The 26907-nt window shown below is 43.4% G+C and overlaps 1 protein-coding gene across 2 annotated transcripts in view; it reads left to right on the top strand.

Annotated features, from left to right (window-relative positions):
• The first annotated feature begins 11595 nt into the window (after nucleotides 1-11595).
• The window catches only part of LOC128415360 (complement factor H-like), a 47636-nt gene continuing 32324 nt past the window's right edge, over nucleotides 11596-26907 (top strand). For both annotated transcript variants that reach the window (XM_053391465.1, XM_053391463.1), the window contains exons 1-5: nucleotides 11596-11870; nucleotides 22384-22575; nucleotides 23681-23786; nucleotides 24237-24313; nucleotides 25891-26085. In XM_053391465.1, coding sequence (XP_053247440.1) covers nucleotides 11807-11870; nucleotides 22384-22575; nucleotides 23681-23786; nucleotides 24237-24313; nucleotides 25891-26085 — 634 coding nt within the window. In that variant the 5' untranslated portion in view covers nucleotides 11596-11806. The remainder of the gene's footprint in view (nucleotides 11871-22383; nucleotides 22576-23680; nucleotides 23787-24236; nucleotides 24314-25890; nucleotides 26086-26907) is intronic.

Raw genomic sequence — 26907 nt, forward strand, 5'->3', positions numbered from 1 at the left:
GGGCCTACACCCCAGCTCTCTAGCTGGCCAGGTGGAGCTTGCTAGCTCTGGGAAGTAGGGATGTGATACCTCAGCTGGAGTAGGCTTGGAGCAGGTGGGAGTCACCTGCCTCATCCAGCCCTGCAGTTAGCAGGCAAAGTATAAAAGGGCAGCCGAGCTGAGGTGCTGGGTCTGCTCAACTGCCCATGTTGGTGACCCTCAGCTTGGATGCTCCAGGATCTCTGAAGGACTGTGCTTCGGTTTGGACTTTGGACATACAGCTTGGTCCTGGACTGGGGTCTTGGCATACTGACTTGCTGCCAGGTCGGCCCGGGTTTTAGGATGCATATATTCTGAATGATCTTTCATGTCTCCTTGCTCTTCCTTGCCACCCGCTCTGTAGTAATACACTAAAAAGAGGCAATGCTATTAGTTTTTTATGTACTGTGCTGAACCCGGGGGGTAACCCGAGCAACGCAGTCCAGGTCCGGTCCCAAATCCAAGGGTTCCGTGAGGAGTCAGTCCAACAGGGCTAAGGCAGGAAACCAGGCACAGGGTCTCAGGCAGGTTCCGGCAAACAGCAATGTTGCTCCCGCAACTTGGGGTGGGGTCCGACAGCCTTTTATCTTCGTCACAACCAGTCCTGATCCCCTTGTGACTCACCTCCCTGTCTTGCCCGAAGGCAAGCACTCCTCCTGCAAGTACTCAGGTCTTGCCTTCTCTCAGACCTTAGTCTCTGTACCTCGGGAGTTGTCTGTGGGTTACTAGACTTGGAGGCCGCCTCAGCCTCTCCTGACCCAACTGATAGAGGAGCAGCTGTAAGTGATTGCCCAGCTGAAGGCAACAAAGTAATCCCCGCATCTGGAGCCAGGGCAGGCTCAGGCCCCCGACTCGGCCCAGCTGGTGCTTGTTGCAGGGGAACCTGTGCAGACTGGGGCTCTTCAGAATCAGGCCCCAGACTAGGTTCAGATGCCGCCTGAGGTGTGGACTGAGACTCATCTGGTTCCGAGTCTGAGCCCGAGTCCCAGGCCATCACATGTACTACACAATTGGTACATTTTGTCAATTAGACAAATGGTTAGGACTGTGTGTCGGGAAATGACACAAGGTGTGTCAACTTATATTAACGCTGAAGAGTTTGCCCAGGGAGAAACGAGACGGAAAGAGGAACCTTCATCCTTCCTAGACTGTTTTTCTAACCTAACCACTGACCTCTTCTAAATTGCTAGACTATTCTCAGGGTTGTTGATTTGACTTCCTGCTTCCCCTCCCTGCTTTCTCACACTCCTACTTCTGAAGCAGAGAGGAGAGGTTGCATCTTGCTTTTGTTCCTCTCCTGCAGAGATCAAACAGCAAACATGGCTGCTTTGTATCCTCAACGTTGCTAAAACTTGGAATTCATTACTATCCAATATGTATTTATTGTAATAGACATAACTTTTTATTTTCCATACTTTAAGGCTTGGTGTGATTGCCTTACTCCTAAAGGGTGCTCAGCATCAAGTGTTCAGAATACAGCCTTTGCAAAATTATCCAAAGTGTTGTTTGCCCTTATTTGTGTATTGTTTGTTATAATAGTCTCTTAGGTACAAGCAGAGCTGGGCAACTTTGGAATATGCCATCCAGAAATGAGATCCTCATTCATAATTTTAGTATTTTTACAGGGCCGGAACTAAGATCTCTTAGATAATAATAATAATAATAATAATAATAATAATAATAATAATAATAATAAATTTATTTATATCCCGCCCTCCCCAGCCGAAGCTGGGCTCAGGGCGGCTAACAACAATAAAACAGTACAAAAGTACAGCACAAACAACACTCTAAAATTATTCATTATAAAATTAATTCAAATCAAGCCACTGGCAACCATTGGGCCAGAGCTCCGCAAAGATTGCCGAGGGAGGGAGTCAGGCTGTGCCCTGGCCAAAGGCCTGGCGGAACAACTCTGTCTTGCAGGCCCTGCAGAAAGATGTCAAGTCCCGCAGGGCCCTAGTCTCTTGTGACAGAGTGTTCCACCAGATCGGAGCCACAGCCGAAAAAGCCCTGGCTCTAGTTGAGGCCAGCCTAACTTCTCTATGGCCTGGGACCTTCAAGATGTTTTTATTTGAAGACCGTAAGTTTCTCTGTGGGGCATACCAGGAGAGGCGGTCCCGTAGGTACGAGGGTCCTAGGCCGTATAGGGCTTTAAAGGTTAAAACCAGCACCTTAAACCTGATCCTGTACTCCACTGGGAGCCAGTGCAGCTGGTATAGTACCGGGTGAATGTGGTCTCGCAGTGAAGACCCTGTAAGGAGTCTCGCTGCAGCATTCTGCACCCGCTGGAGTTTCTGGGTCAGTCTCAAGGGCAGCCCCACATACAGCGAGTTACAATAATCCAGTCTGGAGGTGACCGTCACGTGGATCACAGTGGCTAGGTCAGGGCGAGAGAGGTAAGGAGCCAACTGCTTAGCTTGGCAGAGATGGAAAAATGCCGCCTTTGTTATAGCTGCAATCTGCGCCTCCATGGAAAGGGAGGTGTCGAAGATTACACCCAAACTCTTAACGGACAGTGCTGGCACTAATTGCGCCCCCGCAAGAGATGGGAGTTGCCCCCCAATCCCATATCGTCCCGTCCCAGCCACAGGACCTCTGTCTTCGAAGGATTTAGCTTCAACCGGCTCCCACGTAACCATCCAGTCACAGCTTCCAAACATCTGGTCAGTGTGTTTGGGGCCGAGTCAGGATGGCCATCCATCAACATATAGAGTTGGGTGTCATCGGCATACTGATGGCAACCCAGCCCAAAACTCCGGACAAGCTGAGCAAGGGGGCGCATAAAGATGTTGAAAAGCATCGGGGAGAGTATCGCACCCTGAGGTACTCCACACACCAAGGAGTGGTGTGATGACAATTCCTCCCGAAGCGCCACTCTCTGTCCCCGACCAGAGAGAAACGAGCGCAGCCATTGAAGGACTGTGCCCTGGATCCCCACGTCGGCAAGGCAGTGGTCCAGGAGTTCGTGATCGACCATGTCGAAAGCTGCTGACAGATCTAGAAGAATCAGCAGCCCCGACCCGCCTCGATCCAGCTGTCTACGAAGATCATCTGTTAGGGCAACCAGAGCCGTCTCGGTCCCATGACCAGCGCGGAAGCCGGACTGGAATGGATCCAGAGTCGATGTTTCATCCAGAAACCTACCAAGCTGTTCAGCAACCGCTCTCTCAATCACCTTACCCAGGAACGGAAGATTCGAAACCGGGCGGTAATTGGATAGATCTAAAGGATCTAATGATGTTTTCTTTAAGAGCGGGCGCACCACTGCCTCCTTCAGTTCCCCTGGGAATGTCCCCGTGCCAAGGGACAAATTGATGATATCCCCCAGGAGGGCCCGCACCTTGTCTGGACACGCTCTAATCAGCCAAGATGGGCACGGGTCGAGAGGACAGGTGGTGGGCTTTCCAGCTCGGAGGAGTCTGTCCACATCGGCTGGGGATATCTGGTCGAAGTGGTCCAATACTGGACCCGAGGACAGTCGAGGGGCCTCCAGTTCCTTTATTGTATCCAAATTGGCAGGCAGGTCATGGCGGAGCAACAAGACCTTCTCCGCAAAAAAGCTCGCAAATGCCTCACAGCTGTGTGCCAAATTGTTATTTAAATTTGGCTGTCCCTCAAGGGACGTGAAAGACCTGATTATACTAAATAATTGCGCCGGGCGAGAGCTAGCGGATGCAATGGAGGCCGAGAAGTAAGACTTCTTAGCAGCCTTCACCGCCATCTCATAGGTTTTCATAAAAGCCCTATAAGATGTTCTTGAGGCTCCGTCACGGGCACCCCGCCATACTCACTCTAGCCATCTGAGGTCCAGCTTCATTTTCTGGAGCTCCTCGGTAAACCAGGGAGCCCGGTTTCTGTGGGGTCGCAGAGGGCGCTTAGGTGTGATCTCATCAATGGCTGCCAGGGGCTGGATATTCCAGCCCTCAACAAGCTCAGTCAATGAGTCGCCAGGGGGAGCAAGGTCCCGCAAGGCTTGACAGAATCTATCAGGGTCCATCAGCCTCTGCGGGCGAGCCCAAATTGGCTTGCCACCTAAGCAGGGTGGGTGGAAAGTCAATCCTGGTTTTCAGAGCGTAGTGATCAGACCATGGCACCTTCATCGAAGGAGACATGATCACATCTATACCTACGCCAAAGATCAAATCCAGCGTGTGGCCTGCTTGATGTGTGGGGCCCGAAACAAACTGGGAGAGCCCTAGTGTCGCCATGGAAGACACCAGGTCCAGAGCCTGTGAGGAGGGAGTGGCATCAGCATGGATGTTGAAGTCCCCCAATACCAATAGGTTAGGGAACTCCAAGGCCCAGTCGGCCACCGCCTCTAATAGGCCTGACAGGGTGGCTGCTGGTGCGTTAGGTGGCCGGTACACCAGCCAAACAGCCAAGCTCTCCTCGGAGCCCCACACTAGGCCAACACATTCAATGCCGGGGATCGATGGCGATGGTAGAGCCCTGAAAGGACAATCTTCCCGGATTAATAATGCCACCCTTCCCCCCCGGCCCACAGTCCGCGACCCTCAGATGAGGTAACTGAGTAATTTGCTGGACCCAGAACTCAAATTGTTGACATCCTGGCCTGTTTCAGCTCTTTGGAAAGCATCAATAAATATGAATTGGTAGTGAACTGTTGGTGGGCAAAAGGAATCCAAGGATTGCATCATTAAGGAAGGGTGGAGTGATAACTTCTTGTAAAAGCAACAGAGGAACAACATAGTGGTTCAAATAGAGTTTATGGATAGCTTTTAGTGGCTAGCGGGGGAAAGTATTATCTCATTAAAAATACTGAAGCATAACCAAGGCTTGCATTTTGTTTTTTAACCAAGCTTATTATGGCAATGTGCATAAAAGCTGATTTGCCTACTGGCACAGCGCCTTCACAACAATCACCACCAACTCTTAAGTTCCAGCTAAAACAAACTTGGTTAAGGAAAACATCAACAACTTCCAAGAAAATATTGCATCTCCATTTTAAAAAATTGATACGCTTCTTGCCCGCATTTCATCCATTTGCTGCACTTACTGGAAGAGGAGTAAAACAGATCCTTGAAAGAATGAGGTCTGTATCCGATGAGGCTAAAAATGGCAGCAAAGATCTCTGGAACAATGTAATACCAATGTCAGCATTACAGCTTATAGAAGAGAAGAGTTTGGATTTGATATCCGGCTTTATCACTACCCAAAGGAGTCTCAAAGCGGCTAACATCCTCCTTTCCCTTCCTCCCCCACAACAAACACTCTGTGAGGTGAGTGGGGCTGAGAGACTTCAGAGAAGTGTGACTAGCCCAAGGTCACCCAGCAGCTGCATGTGGAGGAGCGGGGAATCGAACCCAGTTCACCAGATTACGAGTCCACTGCTCTTAACCACTACACCACACTGGCTCCTTGAACTGGTGACCGGGCACAGATGCAACCAGTTTGTTAGTGCCAAGTGTTAGCCAAAGGAAAAAAACAGCAAGGATGCCAGGCACACAAAGCAAGGGAGTCCCCTTGCACCAATAAGACAGAACCAGACAGGTGTGGCACTGTGCTCTAAACCACTGAGCCTCTTGGGCTTGCAGATCAGGAGGTCAGTGGTTCAAATCCCCGCAATGGAGTGAGCTCCTGTTGCTCTGTCACAGTTTCTGCCAACCTAGCAATTCGAAAGCATGCCAGTGCAAGTCGATAAATAGGTACCGCTGTGACGGGAAAGTAAACAGCGTTTCCGTGTCCTCTGGTTTCCATCATGGTGTTCTGTTGCGCCAGAAGTGGTTAAGTCATGCTGGTCACATGACCAGGAAAGCTAGCTGTGGACAAATTCTTCATACCAAAGGCTCATTCGCCTAATAAGTTAATTATTACATCCAGTGTCACTATGTTTATATGAATCTTCATTACCCACAAAGTGGGTTTCCATGTGTGTGTTTTTCCAGACTTTCCAAATTCCTTTATTGCTTGACACACCCATTGGTATGGGTGTTTGTTCTGTCTGTCTGACTAACAATGAATGAATCTTTTCCTATGCTTTCTGGATTCCCAGTCTCCTTCATGGCCCACATTTCATCTTTCTCTGAGTCACATTAAAAAGTTATTGTCTTATCTTGTGTTGGCTTGTTATCTGGGTATATGTTGGTGTGTATTGTGTATTGCTCCCGAAAAGAGCCATCTCCAAACCTCAATGTAATTTAAGAGAATAACCTTGCATCGAGTCTGTGGTCTAACACAAGTGATAAATAGATTAGATTAATGAAGGACTGCTATCTTTCCCATGAATACTTATGAGAAATGTCCCATTATAGTCACTGGGACTTCTCAGTAGATATGTTTAAAAGAAGGCAGCTGAATAGATGCATTAACATATTTTAAGCAATTCACTTGCCTTGCTTTGTTAACTAGAAACAATCATGACAATCAACAGGAAAATAAATTTAAAATATCTATTTTGGGGGGAGGGGGAGAAGAAATATGTTAGTTCCAAAAGTTCACTGAGCAGGTTATTTAAAACAAACATTTAAGACTGTCCTTCTTTGTTGTTATAACCTACCAAATACTGAACATTGTAGAAGCTGGCCTTGTTTTTCAATACAGGTAAATCATGAAATGACGGCAACAAATTTAAATGGGCAGGGAAGAGAACAGATAATGTATGGCACAAAGGTTGTTTTAGCTTGTTCTAATTAGGACAGGCTAAGAAATATATGCTGATGGAGGAAGATTGATAATAACAGGCACTGCAAACAGTTTGGTGGACTCAACTCCTGGGAGCAGAGAATTTCAGGCATGGGATAAAATTTGCAAAATTCAGGAATGAACTATCTGCAACCATTCTTCAGAAACTGAATCCACAGATGCATTTTGCCATAAGAACCAATGTTTAAAACATCCCTGTGGGTCTCTGCAAGAGTGTTCGTCATACATCTTCTAGCAGCAGGATTTAAAATGTAAATAAACCAGTAAGCCAGGGACTTGTTTTGAACAACTGGCACAGCTGAGCTGTTGAATCGTTCAACCTTGGCTGTGGTCAGGTTGGCAACCCAACGAACTGGATATCTAATTTTAAAAAGGGCTAAGCAAATGTAATGATCGACAGGCAGGCACATTGTGGGTTGTTATATTAACTGCAGGATATGCTTTATTTTAATGCCAAGGGTGTTCCTTAAATGTTCCAGGCGCTCAAAGAGAGCAACAGGAAACACAGCACATCATGTGTTCCCATTTTTATTCCCTCTGCTGTTGTGGATGTCATCAGTAGTACTAAACATGCACCACAGTCAAAAACTAGGCTGTTGCTTCATCCCACAAAGTATGTCTAGTACAGTGGTACCTCGGGTTACGTTCCGGAGGTCCGTTCTTAACCTGAAGCTGTTCTTAACTTGAAGCACCACTTTAGCTAATGGGGCCTCCTGCTGCCGCCACACCACCGGAGCACAATTTCTGGGTTTCTGAGGTACTATTTCTGGGTTTGCAGAGTTTGTAACCTGAAGCGTCTGTAACCTGAAGCATCTGTAACCCGAGGTACCACTGTACAGTGGTGACATTTTGCTGTGTAAGAAAGTTTTGCATCCCTCCCTCCGCTCTCCCCTTGTGCTAACCTAAATTAGTTTGGGCAAATGTGGGGTGGGCACAGAGGACTCGTGGGTAAAGGAGAGGGAGTGGACATTCCATTGTGCAAGTAGAAATCCTTGAACTGCTGGAAGTACTTCATTAGATGCCCCACTAGTCTTCTGTGTACTCTCTTCTGAACCATATTGTGCTATCTCCATATTATCTTACATTCTTTTGAACTGGGTGTAAAGTCCATCCGTTAAGGTCAAAGATACTATGATATATGCAAAGAATTATATGCCTCGAGTGAATGAAGAAGGAAGTGGAGATTGTGCTTTTTCTGCAGTTGACTGCAGGTCAACAATGATAAATGAACTTATGATTATTCCTGTACTAGTGATGGGAGGGTTTCTTGTTTTTGCTATTATTTGCTATTTTGTGTGTGTTTTTCTATTGTAAACCACTGTGTGATCTTTGGATGAAGGGTGATATAGAAATGTACCAAATAAATAAATAACATCTTGGTACATTGGCCACACATGTCAACGGGGATGTACGGATGAAGCCCGCATTGCCAGGTCCACTTACCTGTGCTATCATCTGTTTTCAAATGGACATATTGTGGGGTGATGCAGAGTCAATCCGCAATGAGCCTTTGTTTTCAGATTGCAACCAATTGCTCAAAAAGCACTTTTCAGTTTCAGAAAATATGCAATGGATCTAGATTACAATTGAGCAATTTAGAAAAAAACCCCACAAGTGCTTGGACTGACAATAAAATTATACACACACACACACACACACACACATATATATGCAACCTCAGTCTCATGATATGATGTTTTCACTTGTTTAGCTTCCAAGTGAAGCTAAATGGTGATCAGTCTACATACCTAATTAAATGTAAATAGTTACATATCTATTAACTTAAAATGGACTGCTATTCTTTCTCTTCCCCTTTTTAAAGTTTTTCTTTTACTCTGTTTGTTTATCTGTGCAAACATCAGGTTTCTCAAAACATTTAAACAGAAAACTCTAGGCTTAAAATTTCAACCTTTACCTATTGTTAAAGAAATACATCTGGGTTTAGAAAACCTTCATTGTAACAACAGTAACATACTAAAGGAAGTAAAAAAAAGGTTAAGAAAGCAATTTCCCCAGCCATTTATGGTACCACAAATATCTGTCTGATCTTCTGCCTCCCTACCATGCTGACATGTCTAGTTAGCAAACATTGCAGAAGGACTGTTTGTTTTCATGTTCCGAGAAGGAACTCCCTTGGATAATTCTTAGGCCAAAACTAACGATAAACTTAATTTCAGCTGGCCAAAGTTTAGAGGAGGCTGAAGAAGTTAACCATAAAGCCAGCTGGAATGAGGGACTGGATATTGATGAAAAGTGAATTGAATGGGGAGGAGAGAGCAAAAAACAGAGTAAGAGGACAGAAGACTCAAAAACTTCAAAGGGGAAAGAATGGGATATTTCAGCTTCTAAGACTTCAATCCAGTGCACCCATTCAGTTTAATGGATCTCAAACTTTGGGTAAACTTATTCAAGACTGGGTTGCTGTTAAGAGGTCTTTTAAAAAACCAAACAGAATTACTACTTTTCTCTCATTTGTTCTCATTGAGATGTATTATACCTTTGCATCTCTCTTCCCCCAAAAGAATCATACAGAGATGGTAGGAATATTTTGGGGAAAGCAGATAATTCAACCCTCTCAATAGAAGCGTGAGCCTTGCTTTTGTACACCAAATATACTATTCTGAAAATATAGAACATCTATAGATGGTGGCAGAATTGGGGGGGGGGTAAAAGTTATTATTTCATTTTATAATGTATATAAAACAGAACGATTATAACAGACAAAAATTGGAAGATGAAATACGAAACCATAAAATAGGCACGCAGAATGAGTAGTTGCCTCATGGGTTAAAATAAAGTCCAGGTAAAGATTATCAGCATTTTCAGATCATCAGACATAGCCCCAGATTTACCAGGCTTGTGAATGACGAAGGCTAGTCTTGAAAATGATGCTTCTGTGGTATATGTCATAAAGGAATGCCAAATCACATAAAAATGTTCATGGGGGTTCTAGTCCTTGTCGAATTCCTTGGCAAATTCTGAGCTGTTGGTACATCAAAATCTGAGATGCAAGAGAAGTAACTGGATATCTTCTATAGGCCTTTTTGTGCATCCCTGTGTGTACAGGGTTCCTTCATGCCGAATTGAAAGCACAATGATGTTCGTTTTGCTGCCTGAACCAAAGGGCAACAATTGACTCTAAGACTTAAATGTTAAGTTTGTTGACCAGGAAATAAATCCTACTGAATTCTGTAGAACTCATTTATGAATAAGCACACCTAGCAATAGGTAGTTGCTGCAATCTTGTGCACACTTCATTGAGATTATTTTTCAATGTATTTTTCCAAGGAAGCCTACACCATTGATTTGTTTAGATTGCTTTAAAGCAGTTACTTTTAAAGGTGTTCGGGAACAATGTAAATGGTGGCTTTTAGTTACAGGTATGAGCCTAGGCAACAATTTTATTTTCAATTATCCCCAATTTAGTATTACATCTGAACCCCCAAAAACCTGTGGTTAATATTAAGTTTCCTGAAACAAGCCAGCTTCATAAACCATGGTTTGAAATCGGCTTGTTTTAGTAAACCATAGTTCTAACTAACCACCGTTTGTCTGAGTTCAAATGTAACACTACACTGCTGTCAGTAAAATGCAGACAAAAGCTGCTGATTTCATCCTCACAGACATTCAGCATGGCTGTGTGTGCTATACTGAGGCTTGCATAGTCTTATAGTTTATCATTGCACTGAAACCGTTCTTTAATGTTACATCCAAATGCTGTCAGAGGTGGAATTGCCCCCAATTTTTCCAAAGACATTTCCAAAGACATTCTGTGCTGCTACTAGCCTTCCTTTTCTATTGCAAAGGTCTCTACTTTGTTCTCCCACATATAGAGACCACTCCCTGAATTTTGCAATCAATTGCCCATTCAAGTCACGTGTGCACACAATGCATATACTGGTGTAAAATGTGCATAACATTCATATATTAGTTAAAATAGCATATAAAAATACATTTTATTAGAGAAAACTGCTTTGCAAAAAAAAAAAGCATGTTAGGCAAAAATTCATTGGGGGGGGAATAAATCCACACTAACATTCTGATGGACTTTCTGAGGACTTTTAAAAAGAAAAGTTGCAAACTGATATGTAAATGTGGAGAACTGAACTTTTGTGGGGAAATGATAAACTGAAAGACTGACAGATTTACCCATTCCTACCTGCTGTCTTCTGTAATTTTCTGCTGCTCCTTTACTGTTTTAGTGATATACTTTAAGATTTATTTTACATTACTTCGTTTTAAATTGTAAATACATGTTTTTATCCTTGCAGCCAGCAGCCTGGAGTTGAAATGTTTCAAATAAATAAGTACCGTACGTTAATGTGCAGCACCCAATACAGTGGTACCTCGGGTTACATATGCTTCAGGTTACATACGCTTCAGGTTACAGACTCTGCTAACCCAGAAATAGTGCCTCGGGTTAAGAACTTTGCTTCAGGATGAGAACAGAAATCGTGCTCCGGCGGCACAGCAGCAGCAGGAGGCCCCATTAGCTAAAGTGGTGCTTCAGGTTAAGAACAGTTTCAGGTTAAGAACAGACCTCTGTTATGAATTAAGTACTTAACCCGAGGTACCACTGTACCTTGTTGACCTTATGTAAACGATGCAGGTCCCCTCCCCGAATAATATTTTCAGAAGAACTGATTAAGATGTCATGAACCATGTTTGGGGTTAGTGTTGGTGAAGAGCAAGGAATAGGTGTAAATGTTAGCAGCCAATATGGTAAAATTCTGGAACCTCTGTGAGATCTGGAATCCTTTGGGCAGCTTGTAGCCCAGTGCAACTCTGTTTTGAGTTTTCTGGGAAATTCCCAATGAAAATAGCCACATATGTGAAGCGTGAAAGAGTGAAAGCAAACAGAGCAGGAAGGACAGAGGCAGTTGAGAAATTGGGGAAGTATTTTCTACTTCGTTTGCATAATTCTCTGCCAAAAGAAAAGGCTGATTGTGTGCATGTTGCAACAGGGTTAGAGGGGGAAGTGATTGGTGAAGTGAGAAGAAAAAGCTTAAGCAAGGTCATTCCTTGGCACAATCAGGAGAGGCTAAGTGGATGTAGCAGAGACTAAGAGGCAACCAGGCAGAATCCGTTTTCAAAGGGTGTCAACCCTTTGCAAGGCTCGGTAACGATGCCACATTTGCTGAGCTATACTGCTCTGCTTCTGCTGTGGATATGTTGCTCTGCGCAGAAGGGTAAGTAGTTGAATTTTAAACCGATGCAGAAAATAGATCTCAGTGTTTGAATGATGTGGTTGATACTCCTGTATTTTACTTCTCTAAGGCTGCAATCCTAAATACCGTATTTTTCGCTCTATAAGACGCACCAGACCACAAGAGTTTCTGGAGGAGGAAAACAATAAAAAAAATATTCTGAATCTCAGAAGCCAGAACAGCAAGAGGGATTGCTGCGCAGTGTTCTGGCTTCTGGGATAGCTGTGCAGCCTGCATTTACTCCATAAGACACACACACATTTCCCCTTACTTTTTAGGAGGGAAAAAGTGAGTCTTATAGAGCAAAAAATACGGTACTTCTAATTCATTGGGATTTGGCTACAAGAGTTGTACGAGTTCCAGATTCATTCCTTTCAGGTTTCCATTGTGCAGTTAAAGATGTGAATGGTTTGACTCAGCTGTAGTTTCAGGGATGCTTGAGAAGAGAGCTGTGCAGTGTGACCCTAAACACGTTTATTCAGAAGTATGTCCCGCTAAGTTCAATGGGTTTCTCTCTCATGTAATTGTTCTTACCATCTTCTCAAGGTAGGAGTTCTACTAGAAAGGGGAGCATTGTAACTCACCCTGCCACCAGAGAATCAGAAATGAATACTTGCACCATATTAAGAGGCATTTTTGTGTGCATGCGTGGTGATGTTTGAGCATCAGCTGTAAGCCAGTTAGGAGTAAGTTCCGTTGAACACTCTGGATTGCAGCTGCAACTTCTGAGTAGACTGCAAATACTACATTGTTAGTATATACAAAATGGTAGAACCACCCAGCTGAAAATACTCCATATTAAGTAGAAACAAATTTTCCATCTCACTGAACTTTGAGAGTGTGTGTTGTTATGCACAACTGAAGTGTGAACAGAAAACAGAGAGGCTAAAAGCAGGTATACGGATCCAAGAAATTTTGCATAAACATAGAAGTGGAGAGGGTTTTGCATATTCATTTGCTTTGCAAAAAAGAAGAAGAAGAAGCCGTGCATTTGATGTCATTGCTGAGGTTTTGTCTGTATAGATATGATGGCATAGGGCAGCGTTGTTGTTGTTTAGTCATTTAGTCGTGTCCGACTCTTCGTGACCCCATGGACCAGAGCACGCCAGGCACTTCTGTCTTCCACTGCCTCCCGCAGTTTAGTCAAACTCATGCTGGTAGCTTCGAGAACACTATCCAACCATCTCGTCCTCTGTCATCCCCTTCTCCTTGTGCCCTCCATCTTTCCCAACATCAGGGTCTTTCCAGGGAGTCTTCTCTTCTCATGAGGTGGCCAAAGTATTGGAGTCTCAGCTTCAGGATCTGTCCTTCCAGTGAGCACTCAGGGCTGATTTCCTTAAGAATGGAGAGGTTTGATCTTCTTGCAGTCCATGGGACTCTCAAGAGTCTCCTCCAGCACCATAATTCAAAAGCATCAATTCTTCAGCGATCAGCGTTCCTTTACCTTTAATGGTTGTATGAAAGAAGACGTTCTTGAGGTGTAGCTTGTTATGGTTGGGGACTGCATTTGCGGAAAGGTGGAGAAGCAAAAGGTACAACATGTTGGAAATGTGGCTTAGCACCAGCATACTATAATGTATGTATGTATGGTGGTCACGTCCTGGTATATTCACCTTTTTCTGGATCCAATTAAAGAGAGGCATTAATAGAGCAACAAAATGCTCAATTTGTGAAAGAACTGTGCTTTTCTGTTTTTTGGAAAACAAAATACAAGCTTAAAATTAGTACTCATATCTGTTCCGTTACATTGCAAGAACAGTGTCTCTTTTATATTTGTAGTGCAAAATGTCACATGTAAATTGTATTTGTTATAAGAAAGCTACAGTTCTATGTACTAGCGGTGGGGAACATTTTGCCCTGAAACCCTGGGAAGTCACTGTCAGTCAGTGTAGCCAGTGTTTCACAAACTTGCTGTTGTTGCACTACAACTCCCATCCTCCCTGACCACTGGTCCTGCTAGCTAAGGATGGTGGGAGTTGTCGTCCAACAACAGCAGGGGACTTAAGCTTGATAAACACCGATGTCAACAATACTGAGCTAGATCGAACTACGACAGCTTACTATTGCATATTGTGTTAGAGTATTTTTTTAAAAAAAGTATGCAAGCAGAAAAATATTTAACCACTGTTATTTCTAAAAATTAGTTACAATCCACCTTCTTAGCAATGAATGCTTATTCTGTGCATTCTTTAATAGCCCATTTTCAAAATATTTCTGTGTCACCATGCACTTTGTATCACCTTGAGATGTTCAAACTAATTATTTTAGGGCTTATTGGTAACTATCTTAATGGGTACAAAACATTGATCAGATGCCATAGCTGCCATTATGCACTATGCAATGAACATGAATGTCCCAAAGCAGGGGATATGGTTAGGCTGGGGAATAACCTTAGAAAAAATATTGTTTTGGCAAGCAAATTCCAGCTGGTCGCTAACATTTGGAAGTATTTATCATACAATGTGACCCCCCCTACTACACTGTGGTTTTTCACTGCCCCCACAGTTGGGGCCCACTCAAGTTATTGCCTGAGGGACCACAGAAAATGGCATCTCCCCATAGTACCTAAGGCCAGTAAAGTTATTTTAGCATCTTACATAGAAAAAACCCCATAAACATGCTCCTCTACTCTGGGAAGAAAAATGGAACAACCATAAATTAAATAACTAACCATTTGCTACTTTTTCATAGTGCCCAGTATTAGCCAGCACACTGTGCCAGACAAATGTGGTTACTGTGGGCATAGAGGGCCACTTTTGCAAATATTATGTGGCTGTTGTGTAGTCAATGCTTGAAACCTTATGAGCCAAATAGAGAGCATCACTGGCTAGCCATTTTTGACAGCATTCCCATGGCAACTGTAATGTGTGAACCATTCCTAATTTGTGCACTCTGCCTCCAACCTCTCTCTCTCTCTCTCTCTCTCTCTCTCTCTCTCTCTCTCTCACACACACACACACACACACACACACAACACCAGCTATATTATTCAGATCTTGCCTTGTAAATACCCTTATATTGCCATGAACTGCAAACCTCAATTGGAAGTCGACGTTGGGCAAGAATGTAGTTAATCATTAGTTACGAAAGAGTCAGGCTATGCTCCTTTTTGTCAGTGCTCAAGTCCAATTTTTCATGCTGTGCTCCCAGGTATAATAGAACAAATAATATTGTAGACTTCCGTTTATATCCATTGCTCATCGGATATTCTTGTGGGTGGTAATGGGGAAATAAGTGACTATTTCTGAAATAAGAATTCTTTGTCTGCAGTGTTGATCAGGATTCCTGTTTAGATTAAAATAACCGGGAACTGCAATCTTTTCCATGCTGTCAAATCACAAAGAGTTGTTGCTGATAACTGTTTTGAAAACCATTCTTCACCCAGAATGTTTTCTAACATGTTCTGAAATGTTTCCATTATATAAAGGCAAAGGAAGGCATGCATGTTTGGGGATCTTTTTGAAAAGCAAAATTCATACATTTAAAATCTGAAAAGAAGCTGAAAGCCCATGGCTGTTATGCTTCTAATGCTATTAGCCAGCAGGGCTGCATGCTATGCAAGAGCACTTAGCAGGAGCTAAGCTGAAATTCCTTAGGACACTTTTTTTCTGAGAGAAATTTCCGAGATACCCCCCCCAACTCCTGGCAGAAAAGAAAGGCCCCTCCACCACCAAATTTCCTCTGAATATTCTTCACCCTATTTTTGTTGCAACTTTCACACCTCCCTCCACCCAAAGCTCTGGCGTGGCACTGGGCATTTTGGAGAAGGCAAAAATAGTGGGTGGGTTGTTGACACCATTGCCTCTGCTCCTGTTTAATAATAATAATTTATTATTTATACCCCGCCCATCTGGCTGAGTTTCCCCAGCCACTCTGGGCGGCTCCCAATCAAATGTTAAAAACAGTACAGCATTAAATATTAAAAACTTCCCTGAACAGGGCTGCCTTCAGATGTCTTTTAAAGATAGGATAGCTGCTTATTTCCTTCACATCTGAAGGGAGGGCATTCCACAGGGCGGGTGCCACTACCGAGAAGGCCCTCTGTCTGGTTCCCTGTAACCTCACTTCTCGCAATGAGGGAACCGCCAGAAGGCCCTCGGCGCTGGATCTCAGTGTCCGGGCTGAATGATGGGGGTGGAGACGCTCCTTCAGGTATACAGGACCGAGGCCGTTTAGGGCTTTATAGGTCAGTACCAACACTTTGAATTGTGCTCGGAAACGTACTGGGAGCCAATGCAGATCTCTCAGGACCGGTGTTATGTGGTCCCATCGGCCACTCCCAGTCACCAGTCTAGCTGCCGCATTCTGGATTAATTGCAGTTTCTGGGTCACCTTCAAAGGTAGCCCCAAGTAGAGTGTGTTGCAGTAGTCCAAGCGGGAGATAACTAGAGCATACACCACTCTGGCGAGACAGTCCGCGGGCAGGTAGGGTCTTAGCTTGTGTACCAGGTGGAGCTGGTAGACAGCCGCCCTGGGCACAGAATTAACCTGCACCTCTGTGGTTTAAAGTGACCACAATGAGAAGCCTAAGATAGAAAGGAAGGAAAACATTGTGCTACTGCTAACAGTGAGTCTCACTCCTATTAGAGCTGACTCCTGTTGGAAAATGTCTTCTCCCTGTGATGAAATTTGCTGAAGTGGCCCTTCCGTCTTCTTCAGCCACAAGTGAAGTGGAGAATTCCAAGAGACAATTTGTACAGGGCTCTAAATTATAATGTGAGCCTATGAGGCCCAGTAAACTAGCGCTCTCTCTCTCTCTCTCTCTCTCTCTCTCTCTCTCTGTATGTCACTGTATAAAATTGCCTCTTCCTTCTCTCCACTACTCCCCTGCTATCACATCATTAAGGCTGTGGTGCAAGTATGGGAACACTTCTCATGTGTACATGCCCCGAAGCCCACTCCCTTTAGCTCTTAAGAGCTGCTGTAGGAAACGAAAGTGTTTGCCCTGAGGGGAGTGGAAGAGAGCTGTCGAACCATATGCAGTTGGTAGAAAGGCATTTCTAGCCCCCGAGGCTACTTGAGCCTCCAGTAGCAGAACTGGATGCCGAAGCACCCCCCACAAACTGCAAGTCCCTTCACGGGGAGTGTGACCCCATCCAAGGTAGGCAACTGACCAATTTCTCAGACATAGGAACGACTCACCCACAGTGCCAGGATTCAAGCTCAGCTTGTTTTCCCGCATCCATTTCACCACTGCGTCCTGGCAGTGGTCCAGGGACTTTGCAGCCTCTCCTGATTCAGATGTTATGGAGAAATAGAACTGAGTGGCATCTGCATACGGAGGGCATCTAACCCCAAAACTCCTAATGACTGCTCCCAATGGCTTCATGTAGATATTAAATAGCACTGGAACTTAATAGTTCCATATAACACCAGTCCTGAAAGACCCACATTGGCTCCCAGTACGGTTCCGAGCACAATTCAAAGTGTTGGTGCTGACCTTTAAAGCCCTAAATAGCCTTGGCCCAGTATACCTGAAGGGGTGTCTCCACCGCCATCGTTCAGCCCAGACACTGAGGTCCAGCGCTGAGGGCCTTCTGGCGGTTCCCTCACTGCGAGATGTGAGGTCACAGGGAACCAAGCAGAGGGCCTTCTCAGTGGTGGCACCCTCCCTGTGGAACGCCCTCCCTTCAGATATCAAGGAAATAAACAACTATCTGACTTTTAGAAGACATCTGAAGGAAGTCCTGCTTAGGGAAGTTTTTTATGTTTGATGTGCTATTGTGTTTTTAATAATCTGTTGGGAGCCATATAAGTAATAAATAATAATAATAATAATAATATCCCCTGCGGCACCCCATAAAGTAGCCACCAGGGGCCCAAAAGCTATGCTACACTCTAGACTTGGTCCTAAAGGTAGTATTGGAAGCACTGTCATACCCCAATTCCCATTCCCCAGAGTTGGTTCAAGAGGATGTCATGGTCTATGGTCTCAAACACGGATGACTGATCCAGAAGCTGGAACAAGATCATAATCCCCTTGTCCCACTCTCTGCAAAAGGTCATTCATCAGTTTGACCGAAACGGTGGCCAGGTCTGAACCCAGATTGGAATGGATCTAAATAATCTGTGTCCTCCAAGAATGCTTGGGGCTGCCCCACAAAGGTCCTCTCCACTCCCAGCCCTAAAAGGGGCTTGTGGCAGTTGGTTGATAGCTGTTCCAATCCAAAGGATCCACAGCCCAGCTTCTTGAAGAGTGGTTGCACCACTGACTCTTTCAATGCAGCAGGGACCACCCCCTCGTGTAGTGAAATGTTAACCACACCTGGCCAATCCTCCTCCCTTTGCTAGATTTAGCTCAGCTGATTAGAGCATGGTGCTGATAACTCAAGGTTGCAGGTTTGATCCCCATATGGAGATGGAGGGGAGAGACTCCATCAGTCAAGGCCTCCTTCCACTTGCCTTGCTCTACCCTCTAGTCTCTGCTTCTCAATGTGTATTGTATTATTTTATGTAGTGTGGCTTGCCACTGTTTTATTGATTATAGTTTAGATATTTATTGTAACTGCTGAGTGGATTTCTGCTTAACTTTTATATGTTGATATTCTTATTTTTATACTATTCTAAAGATTGTTGAATGTTACTTTTTTGATGTAGGTTGGCTATTTTAAAGTTGTTTTATTATCACATTTTTGTATTGCATTAGATTGTTATAAGATGCACATTTTTTGTTTCTTCAGCTTGTAAACCGCCTTGAGTATTGTAAGATAGAAAGACAGTATACAAATTAAAAATGATGATGATGATGGGCCAACTGCATTGCAGGGGATTAGACTAGATGACTCTGGGGTCCCTTCAAACTCTACAGTTCTATGGTTCTATGGACAGGGGTCTAGGGGGCACGTGGTCGGACACATTGCCTTGACTACATCAGCTGATTGCATAAGGTGAAACTGACCCTGCAAAGCATCCTCGATAACAGCACTGCATACTGTATTGGCCCGAATATAAGACCCGCTTCAGGGTGGCAGTGCCAGGAGGCAGGCGCACTCAGTTCCGAATATAAGCCACACTTTAACTTTTCACAGTCGGAATTTGGAAACAAAAAGTGTGGCTTATATTCGGGCCAATATGATATTTCAACCGGAGCTTCAGCAAGTGCAGAGTCAAGATCACTCCAAAGCTGAGTGACTTAATCCTCCAAGTGTGCAGCCAGTTGGTCGCAGTAGGTCTTTGGGGGATCCACAGGTTCCTCCCCTACACAACGCATTCCTTCACATGCTGCTTGTGAGCTTTCAGTGGGATATCACTGGCTGCTGTTGGATACAATGCATTCGTGCAAACAGCCCCATAGAGAAGATTCCCATCTGCCTTGCACTTTAAACGCTATTGATTGCCTGCAGAATGGAATTTGGGCATTCTCAGATCGTGCCCGGAGGTGTAGCGGTGTTAGTCTCTTGCAGCAAAAACAGCAAAGAGTCTTCTGGTGACTGGATAGCTCAGTTGGTAAGAGCATGGTGTTGGTCACACCAAGGTTGCAGGTTCGGTCCCCATATGGGACAGCTGCATATTCTGGCATTGCAGAGGGTTGGACCATATGATCTTCAGAGTCCCTTCCATCTCTACTATTCTATGACTCTAACTTAAAGTATAGTGTTTATTATTATTATTTTTACTGCTCAATTTCCACATTCTCTACATAATTTTCCCCTTCCCCCCCTCCCTCCTCACCATGGACTTTCCTCAGCTCCTCTCCCTATTTTGCTGCACATAGTTTCTTTGCGTATTATAAAATTATATATATCCTTACATATCTGTCCTTCATGTTATCAACAGTAAATTTGTGTATGTTTATTCAAAACCCGCCAAGGAGTCCAGTTCATTTTGTTGTGTTTTTAAATAATTTGTGTAAAGTTCCCATTCCTCCTTGAAGTCACAGTATAGCATTTATAATGTCATATACCTTTGCAGACTGAAGTCTATCAAATTCATGAGGTGTCATTGAGTTGCATGGTTTGTTGGGGAGAGGTGGACCTGTAAATAGTGAGGTCAGAAGCAAAATGGTGATGATTATGCTATCGGCCAGGACAATTTGCAAAAAATAATTACTCGCATGATTCTCAAATCATGAAAAAGTTGGAGTTTGTTGTTTTTTACAGAGAAGGTTGATACAGTAGTGTATCTGCATATCAAACAAAAGAAACAAATCTTGAAAAATAAGTAGAAGAAAACAAGTTTGAATGGGTCTTTCATAGTCTTTAATCAGACAGTGCATCCTTTGGATAGTATGACTGCACCCTCTAGTGGGAGCAAAAGCACTATATAAAATGCAACTGCACACTTGAAAAAGAAAGAGCTGAATCTTTTTTCAATAATAGTCTGAGGCTATGCTCCAGTGACTACAAATGTAGTATTAAGTCAGATGAATCAGTCTCATTCCTAAACCACAGAGCTCACGTAGCCTTGTGTAGGATCACGCCGTTCAGTTAATTGATTGGCAGAGCAATCTGAATTGCCTTGCACTAGTCTGGTTTTGTATGGGATGTTAGGGGAGGAAGAGTACCTCTAGTAGGGGACAATCGTGCCTGTTCTGGGGTAGTTTGACCATAGTTGGTTTCACCCTGCACTCAGCTCTCACCTGTGGCTCCTAAAATAAGACAAGCTCTAATGGATTGAGTGGATGAGGCCAACAGTGGGTCCAATGGTCATGAAGGTGATTTCTGCACGTGCTGTAGAAAGAAGTGAGGGGCAATGAAGTTTGTCTAGGACAGTGATTCTCAACCTGTGGGTCCCCAGATGTTGTTGGACTACAACTCCCATCATCCCTAGCTAGCAAGGCCAGAGCTCAGGGATGGGAGTTGTAGTCCAACACAACAACATCTGGGGACCCACAGGTTAAGAACCACTGGTCTAGGAGAAGGAAGTTTCTTCTCCTGAAGCTCCGCTGCCTTGTGGGATATCTTCAGGAGAGGAAAAGGCTAAGCAGTAAACACTACGCAAATCTGGAATAGAGTCCCTAAGATGGTTGAATGGCACCTTGTACACCTCCTTCTGGCAACTCCTGCAGCCAAGGTGGTGCCAAACGTATTGCTTTGTTTTCCTTTGGACCACATCAGCATGGCTTGTCGTCTCAGCAGCCCAGGCTTGCACACCACAGAGGTTACTTCAGAGCTGCTAAAGTAGCAGTCTGACTTCACCCCCCAGAAGCAGACTCCATTGTCTCTTGAAACAGATGGATGCCAACAACTGCCTGGTTGTACATGGGCCACTCCCTTTAAAATAACACTACTATCGCTTCATGAGCACAGACCTCCTCCTTCCACCTGTCATCATTAACCAAATGTTAATTCACTAATGTATCAATTCCATAAAGTTCACTATTCATCAAGTCATTAAAGAGAATGTATTGAACTTGAAACTTGAATCCAAAAAAAACCAAAATGTACTTGTCGGTGTTATCTCAGTTCTTGATTACTTTTATATAGAGTTTAGAGGGAAAGTTTCAGGCTTCTAAAAGTAATACCTCTAACCTGAATTTAAAGCTTTTAATCATTCTTCTATTACTATTTCTCCTTCTTTCTGTGACACATTTCCACAAAATTGTGCCCCAAATGGCTTACAACATATCAGATGAACAATAACCATTCAAAACAGATAAAGAGAAACAATTAGAAATAATACTAACATCAATAATAAAAAAGATCAATCTGTACAACATTGTGTAAAACAATGCAAAGGATTGCTTCAATGAAACAATATTGCATAAAACAAAACAAGTTAACTAACCTAATTTAATGGCTTAAATCTGATGAAGAAACATCCACATCTCTTGATGTCACAGCCATTAACAGCAGCTCTTCAGTTGAACACCACTCAAGATATCTAACAGCCTTTCTGCAATCTGTTTCACATGTTAATCCCAGCCGTGCGCTGCTCTGGTTTTGCCAGAAGCAGCTTAGTCATGCTGGCCACATGACCTGGAAAAACTGTCTGCAGACAAACATTGGCTCCCTTGGCCAGTAAAGCGAGATGAGCACTGCAACCCCAGAGTCGTTCACGACTGGACTTAACTGTCAGGGGTCCTTTACTTTATTGCATTGCATCTAACTGGGTGGGGTGTAGGTCTAAGAAACTTAATTCTTCACTAAACATCCCTGAAGAACACTCCTGGAAAAACCTATTTAGACTCAAATTATCTTGATCAATATTAGCCCATTATTACTATCACCTTCCCGGGTCAGGTATTCAAGTGATTAGTGTCAGTGCTGAATTAGTGTGTTGCCGGATAAGACCAGTATTTTGTGAGAATCCCAGCAACGGGGTATTCTGAACACTTTCCACTGATGGACAGCAGCGTACTTTCTGCTCAAACCTGATTTATAGTACAATGAAGGGAGGTTAGATAGCAATCACAGTTACGAAGCCAGTGTTTTTATTACTTGATTCATTGGAATCCTCAGTTCTTGCTCTTTTTTCTTTAGATACTTTAAATGTTAGTGTACAGGACCTGGAAGTCATACTTGATTGATGCTTCCCCCCCCTCTCTTGTATCTAGGTGGAAATGACTGTGGACCACCCCCAAGAAGAGACCGTGAAGAACTTGCAAAATTACCAGGCAAACCATCCTATTCCCATGGGGAAGAAGTAATCTACAACTGCCGGCCTGGATATATAAAACTTGGGCGCCTTAGATTTCAGTGTAATGATGGAGAATGGGTGCAATCTGTACCACGTGTGGAATGCAGAAGTAAGTAAAAGCATAACTTTGCAAAATTCAGAATCACAGGCAATTGAAATATTTTGAGCAGTTAATTTTTTCCTCTTTGTGATAATCATTGGGATGACTCATTTTTTAAAAGCATTCTAACAGAGACGACAAGGTTCTATTTCAGTTTGTAGGCACTATCTCCTTTTTTTGTTTGACATTTGGATTCCATTATTTGTTTCCACTCAGAGAGGTGGATAAATATTATCATTTTCCTTTTTAACTGAAAGCTGAATACTGCCTACACTACTTCTCTTCTCCTTCTTCTTTGGTGATCACTCATAGCCAAGTAAGATTGTCTTCCATAAACACGGTTTTAAAAGTGAGTCCGTACGTGACTGTGGAGGCCAATTCTGGATCCACACATCCTTCCACAGTGGGGACATAGGTTTCTGGGTGGGAGTTGATCATGGTGAGGGTTTGCCAAGTGTGCCTTCCTCTTAGCATGTTTCTTCCTTTTGTCCTGAATTCGAGCGTCTTCAAAGCCCATGACACCTTTGGTAAAGGCTGTTCTCCAATTGGAGCGCTTGCAGGCCAGTGTTTCCCAGCTGTCGGTGTTTATACTACATTTTTAAAGATTTGCCTTGAGAGAGTCTTTGAACCTCTTTTGTTGACCACCAGCATTATGCTTTCCATTTTTAAGTTTGGAATAGAGTAGTTGCTTTGTAAGATGATATTCATGTATCTGCACAACATGACCAGTCCAACAAAGTTGATGTTGAAGAATCATTGCACACACAAACACGGACACACACGGAAGCTGAGGGCCAAATACAATGTTATGAAGAAAAGTTGTTTGCCACCACAAACAGCTCCGTATCTCCCTGGTTATGACTTCTAAAAGAAGGTGCTTGAAGCAACTTAAGACTTCCACCCCAATCTTTCTACGAGAGGCACCTGGTGAATCAGAGCAGGAGTGTGGGAATTTTGAGCTCAATGATGTTGCATGCCTTCTATTTCTTCATGGAGAGACAAGGAGATGCAAGGCTGTTCTTCACAATCTCATATATTCCTCCTAACATTGCATGGTTCTCAAATGCCATGTTTTTCTAACCAGAAGTGTTATCTCACTTTTTTTAATTTCCAGAAAAGCCATGCGGACATCCTGGAGATATTCAGTCTGGCTCTTTTGATATTGTTAATGAAAATGAATTTGTCTTTGGTGCTCGCGTTGTGTATCGATGTGATGATGGGTAAGTCTCTCCCCCCCCTTCAGATAATTAATCATGGTAGTAATTTTAGGACAGCTGCTTTATGATTAAAAACTCTACTGATTTAAAAAAACTCATTTTTTTTAAAAAATAGAACATCAGTTGTATATTATATGCTTAAATGGGTGGTTGTACTTGGGTAGTGCTGTGGTGCCTGACTGCTCTTGGGCTAAGGCACCCATTTCACCGCAAGGTATTTCACTCAGAAGAAAACAAGTAGCTGCAAGTTATTTTTGTCAACTTTGCCTGGTATGCACGCTGCAGGAGTTCCTGAATATTCGTGTCATCCCTAGAAACAACTAGAAAACACTCTTTCTTTTCCAGAAGCTTCATCATGTTTCAAAGTAATATTACAGAATTCTATAGTTTTAAAAAGTTTCAGTAATTCTATAGTTTTAAAAAGTTTCAGTTTATTTAAAAAAAATCTTCCAGGTACAAGATGCTCAGTCATACAAATTACCGTGACTGTCGTGCAGATGGATGGAGCAACGATGTCCCTCATTGTGAAGGTAAGTGGACCTTCAGAGATCTTGACTGAAATTCAGAGTACATTGGAATTTTCTAAGATTCTATAAGGTAGCTTCCACCAATTATCTTTTATTCCCTTTCTCCTTTGTTTTGAAGGCTGGGGAACTCAGAGGAGATTTCCAGGGTGCTGCAACCCTCTGTGTATATCTGGAAGTTCTTTCTATGTGTGTGCGGGGACTGAATCTGAGCCTTTGTCCTTTAATTGTTTTACTTGAAGCAAGAAGCATTTCTCTTTTGTTCGCACAGCTCCCAGGATTCCATAGTGTTATAAGTTTGTTGGTGCCAGACCACCCTAATCTCCAGGCTGAGCAAGTGTTAGAATTCAATGAAGGCTTGGAATGTTAAAACTGGGTTCCAGACCCATGTGTATTAGGCTGTATGCTAGGCACTTCTAATCCCCTGGAATCAGCAAGTGTTAAAAGCTAGTTAAATTCAGCTAGCCTCCTGTGTTGAGATGGGCCATTAAGACAACAAAGGTCAAAGGAACTCATTGTGAGATGGCAAATGGTTGGGGCCTCTCCCTCAAAAGATAAAGCCACAGAGCTTAGGTTAGAAAGGTTAGAGTTAGGTGTTATGTGACAGAGAAGCAGAAGAGCAGGAGGCAGAGCACAATATTTGATGCCTGTTTGAATCCAAAGTTGTGTCTACGGGAGACGCAAGATCCATTTGGGTGCTGATGCTGTGAATCCCTCCATCATAGACTAAGGTTCTATGTATGTGTAAATAAACCATATATCACAAAACAGCGCAGTCACCGCTGTGTCTCATTCCCAAATTGTGAGAATCTATTAATATTGGTCTACTTTTTTGTGGAGGAATAGTTTCTTCTTTGCTAATGGAAACATTGATATAGCTAGCGATTCATACTGTAGATATTGAAGATTTACTGGTTCTAAAAGGAATGTTTGGCTGCTGTGATAGCCAACGCTTTAGGCTATAGATTGTATGTTATGGCCAATGGCAAAGATAAGAAAAGCTGAACAGACAATCTTGTGTGTATTAAATCCACACACAGCCAGGTTTAATTTTGATAGATCTGCTCAATAATTCAGTCTGGGCCAGGCTTCCTGTTTCCTGTGTGCCAAGGGATAGATGCCTCTCCCAACACAGTGGAGAGAGACAGACAGAAATAATCCGAAAATGATGGGGGAATTGCATTTTCTGCATTCCTCTTTGGTTGATAAATAGTACATTTGAATGTCTTCTGTTGAGTACATTCGTACCTTGGATCCCAAATGCCCTGGAACACTTCTGAGCACCACAAACCCGGAAGTATTTGTTCCAGTTTGCGAACGTTCTTTTGGAACCTGAATGTCTGATGGGGCTTCCGGGGCTTCTGATTGGCTGCAGGAACTTCCTGCAGCCAATCAGAAGCTGCAATTTGGTTTAGAATGTTTTGGAAGTTGAATGGCCTTCCGGAATGGATCCCATTTGACTTCCAAGGTACAACTGTATTATGGTTGTAGTAATTATGCTACTCATTTGCTGCTGTTTTTCTTGATCACCTTCAAAAATATATATTGCTAAACTTTGCATGACGTTGTTATTTGTTTTATAGTGACGAAGTGTTTCCCAGTAAAAGCACCAGAAAATGGAAGAATCCTTATGACTGGAGTACAAGACTTAGACCAGGAATTTCTGTTTGGCCAGGTGTTACGGTTTGAATGCTCCGGAAGTTTCAAAATCCAGGGGTCTGAACAAATCTTTTGCACAGCGCATGGAAACTGGAGTGACGATGTACCAAGATGTGTAGGTTAGTTGGGAGGAGGGGATAAAACAAACAATCAAAAGCAGCAGAAGATATGTCAAAGCTCAGGGCTTAAAGCCCCTTTTGCATGCCAAAAATTATCACCAGAGAGTTTGTATAAAATAATAGGGCTGTTCATTTAAAATTAGATCCATCAATTCCATACCCTCCAACATTTCTCTGATGAAAATAGGGATGTTCCATTGCATAATGTTAATTTTACTATTTATACCCCACATATCTAATTGGGTTGCCCCAGACATGCTGGGCAGCTTCCAACATATATAAAAACATAATAACATTTTTAAAACTATACAGAATTACCTAAAGATGGCTCGGGGGTCAGATAACTCCATACCCTCCAACATTTCTCTGATGAAAATAAGGACATCCTAAGGAAAAGTGCCAACAAAGGTCCGTATAGTTAAAGCCATGGTTTTCCCAGTAGTGATGTATGGAAGTGAGAGCTGGACCATAAAGAAGGCTGATCGCCGAAGAATTGATGCTTTTGAATTATGGTGCTGGAGGAGACTCTTGAGAGTCCCATGGACTGCAAGAAGATCAAATGCATCCATTCTTAAGGAAATCAGCCCTGACTGCTAACTGGAAGGACAGATTGTGAAGCTGAGGCTCCAATACTTTGGCCACCTCATGAGAAGAGAAGACTCCCTGGAAAAGACCCTGATGTTGGGAAAGATTGAGGGCACAAGGAGAAGGGGACGACAGAGGATGAGATGGTTGGACAGTGTTCTCGAAGCTACAAACATGAGTCTGACCAAACTGCGGGAGGCAGTGGAAAACAGGAGTGCCTGGCGTGCTCTGGTCCAT

The sequence above is a fragment of the Podarcis raffonei genome, chromosome 6 (genome assembly GCF_027172205.1).
Source record: "Podarcis raffonei isolate rPodRaf1 chromosome 6, rPodRaf1.pri, whole genome shotgun sequence".
NCBI lineage: Eukaryota > Metazoa > Chordata > Lepidosauria > Squamata > Lacertidae > Podarcis > Podarcis raffonei.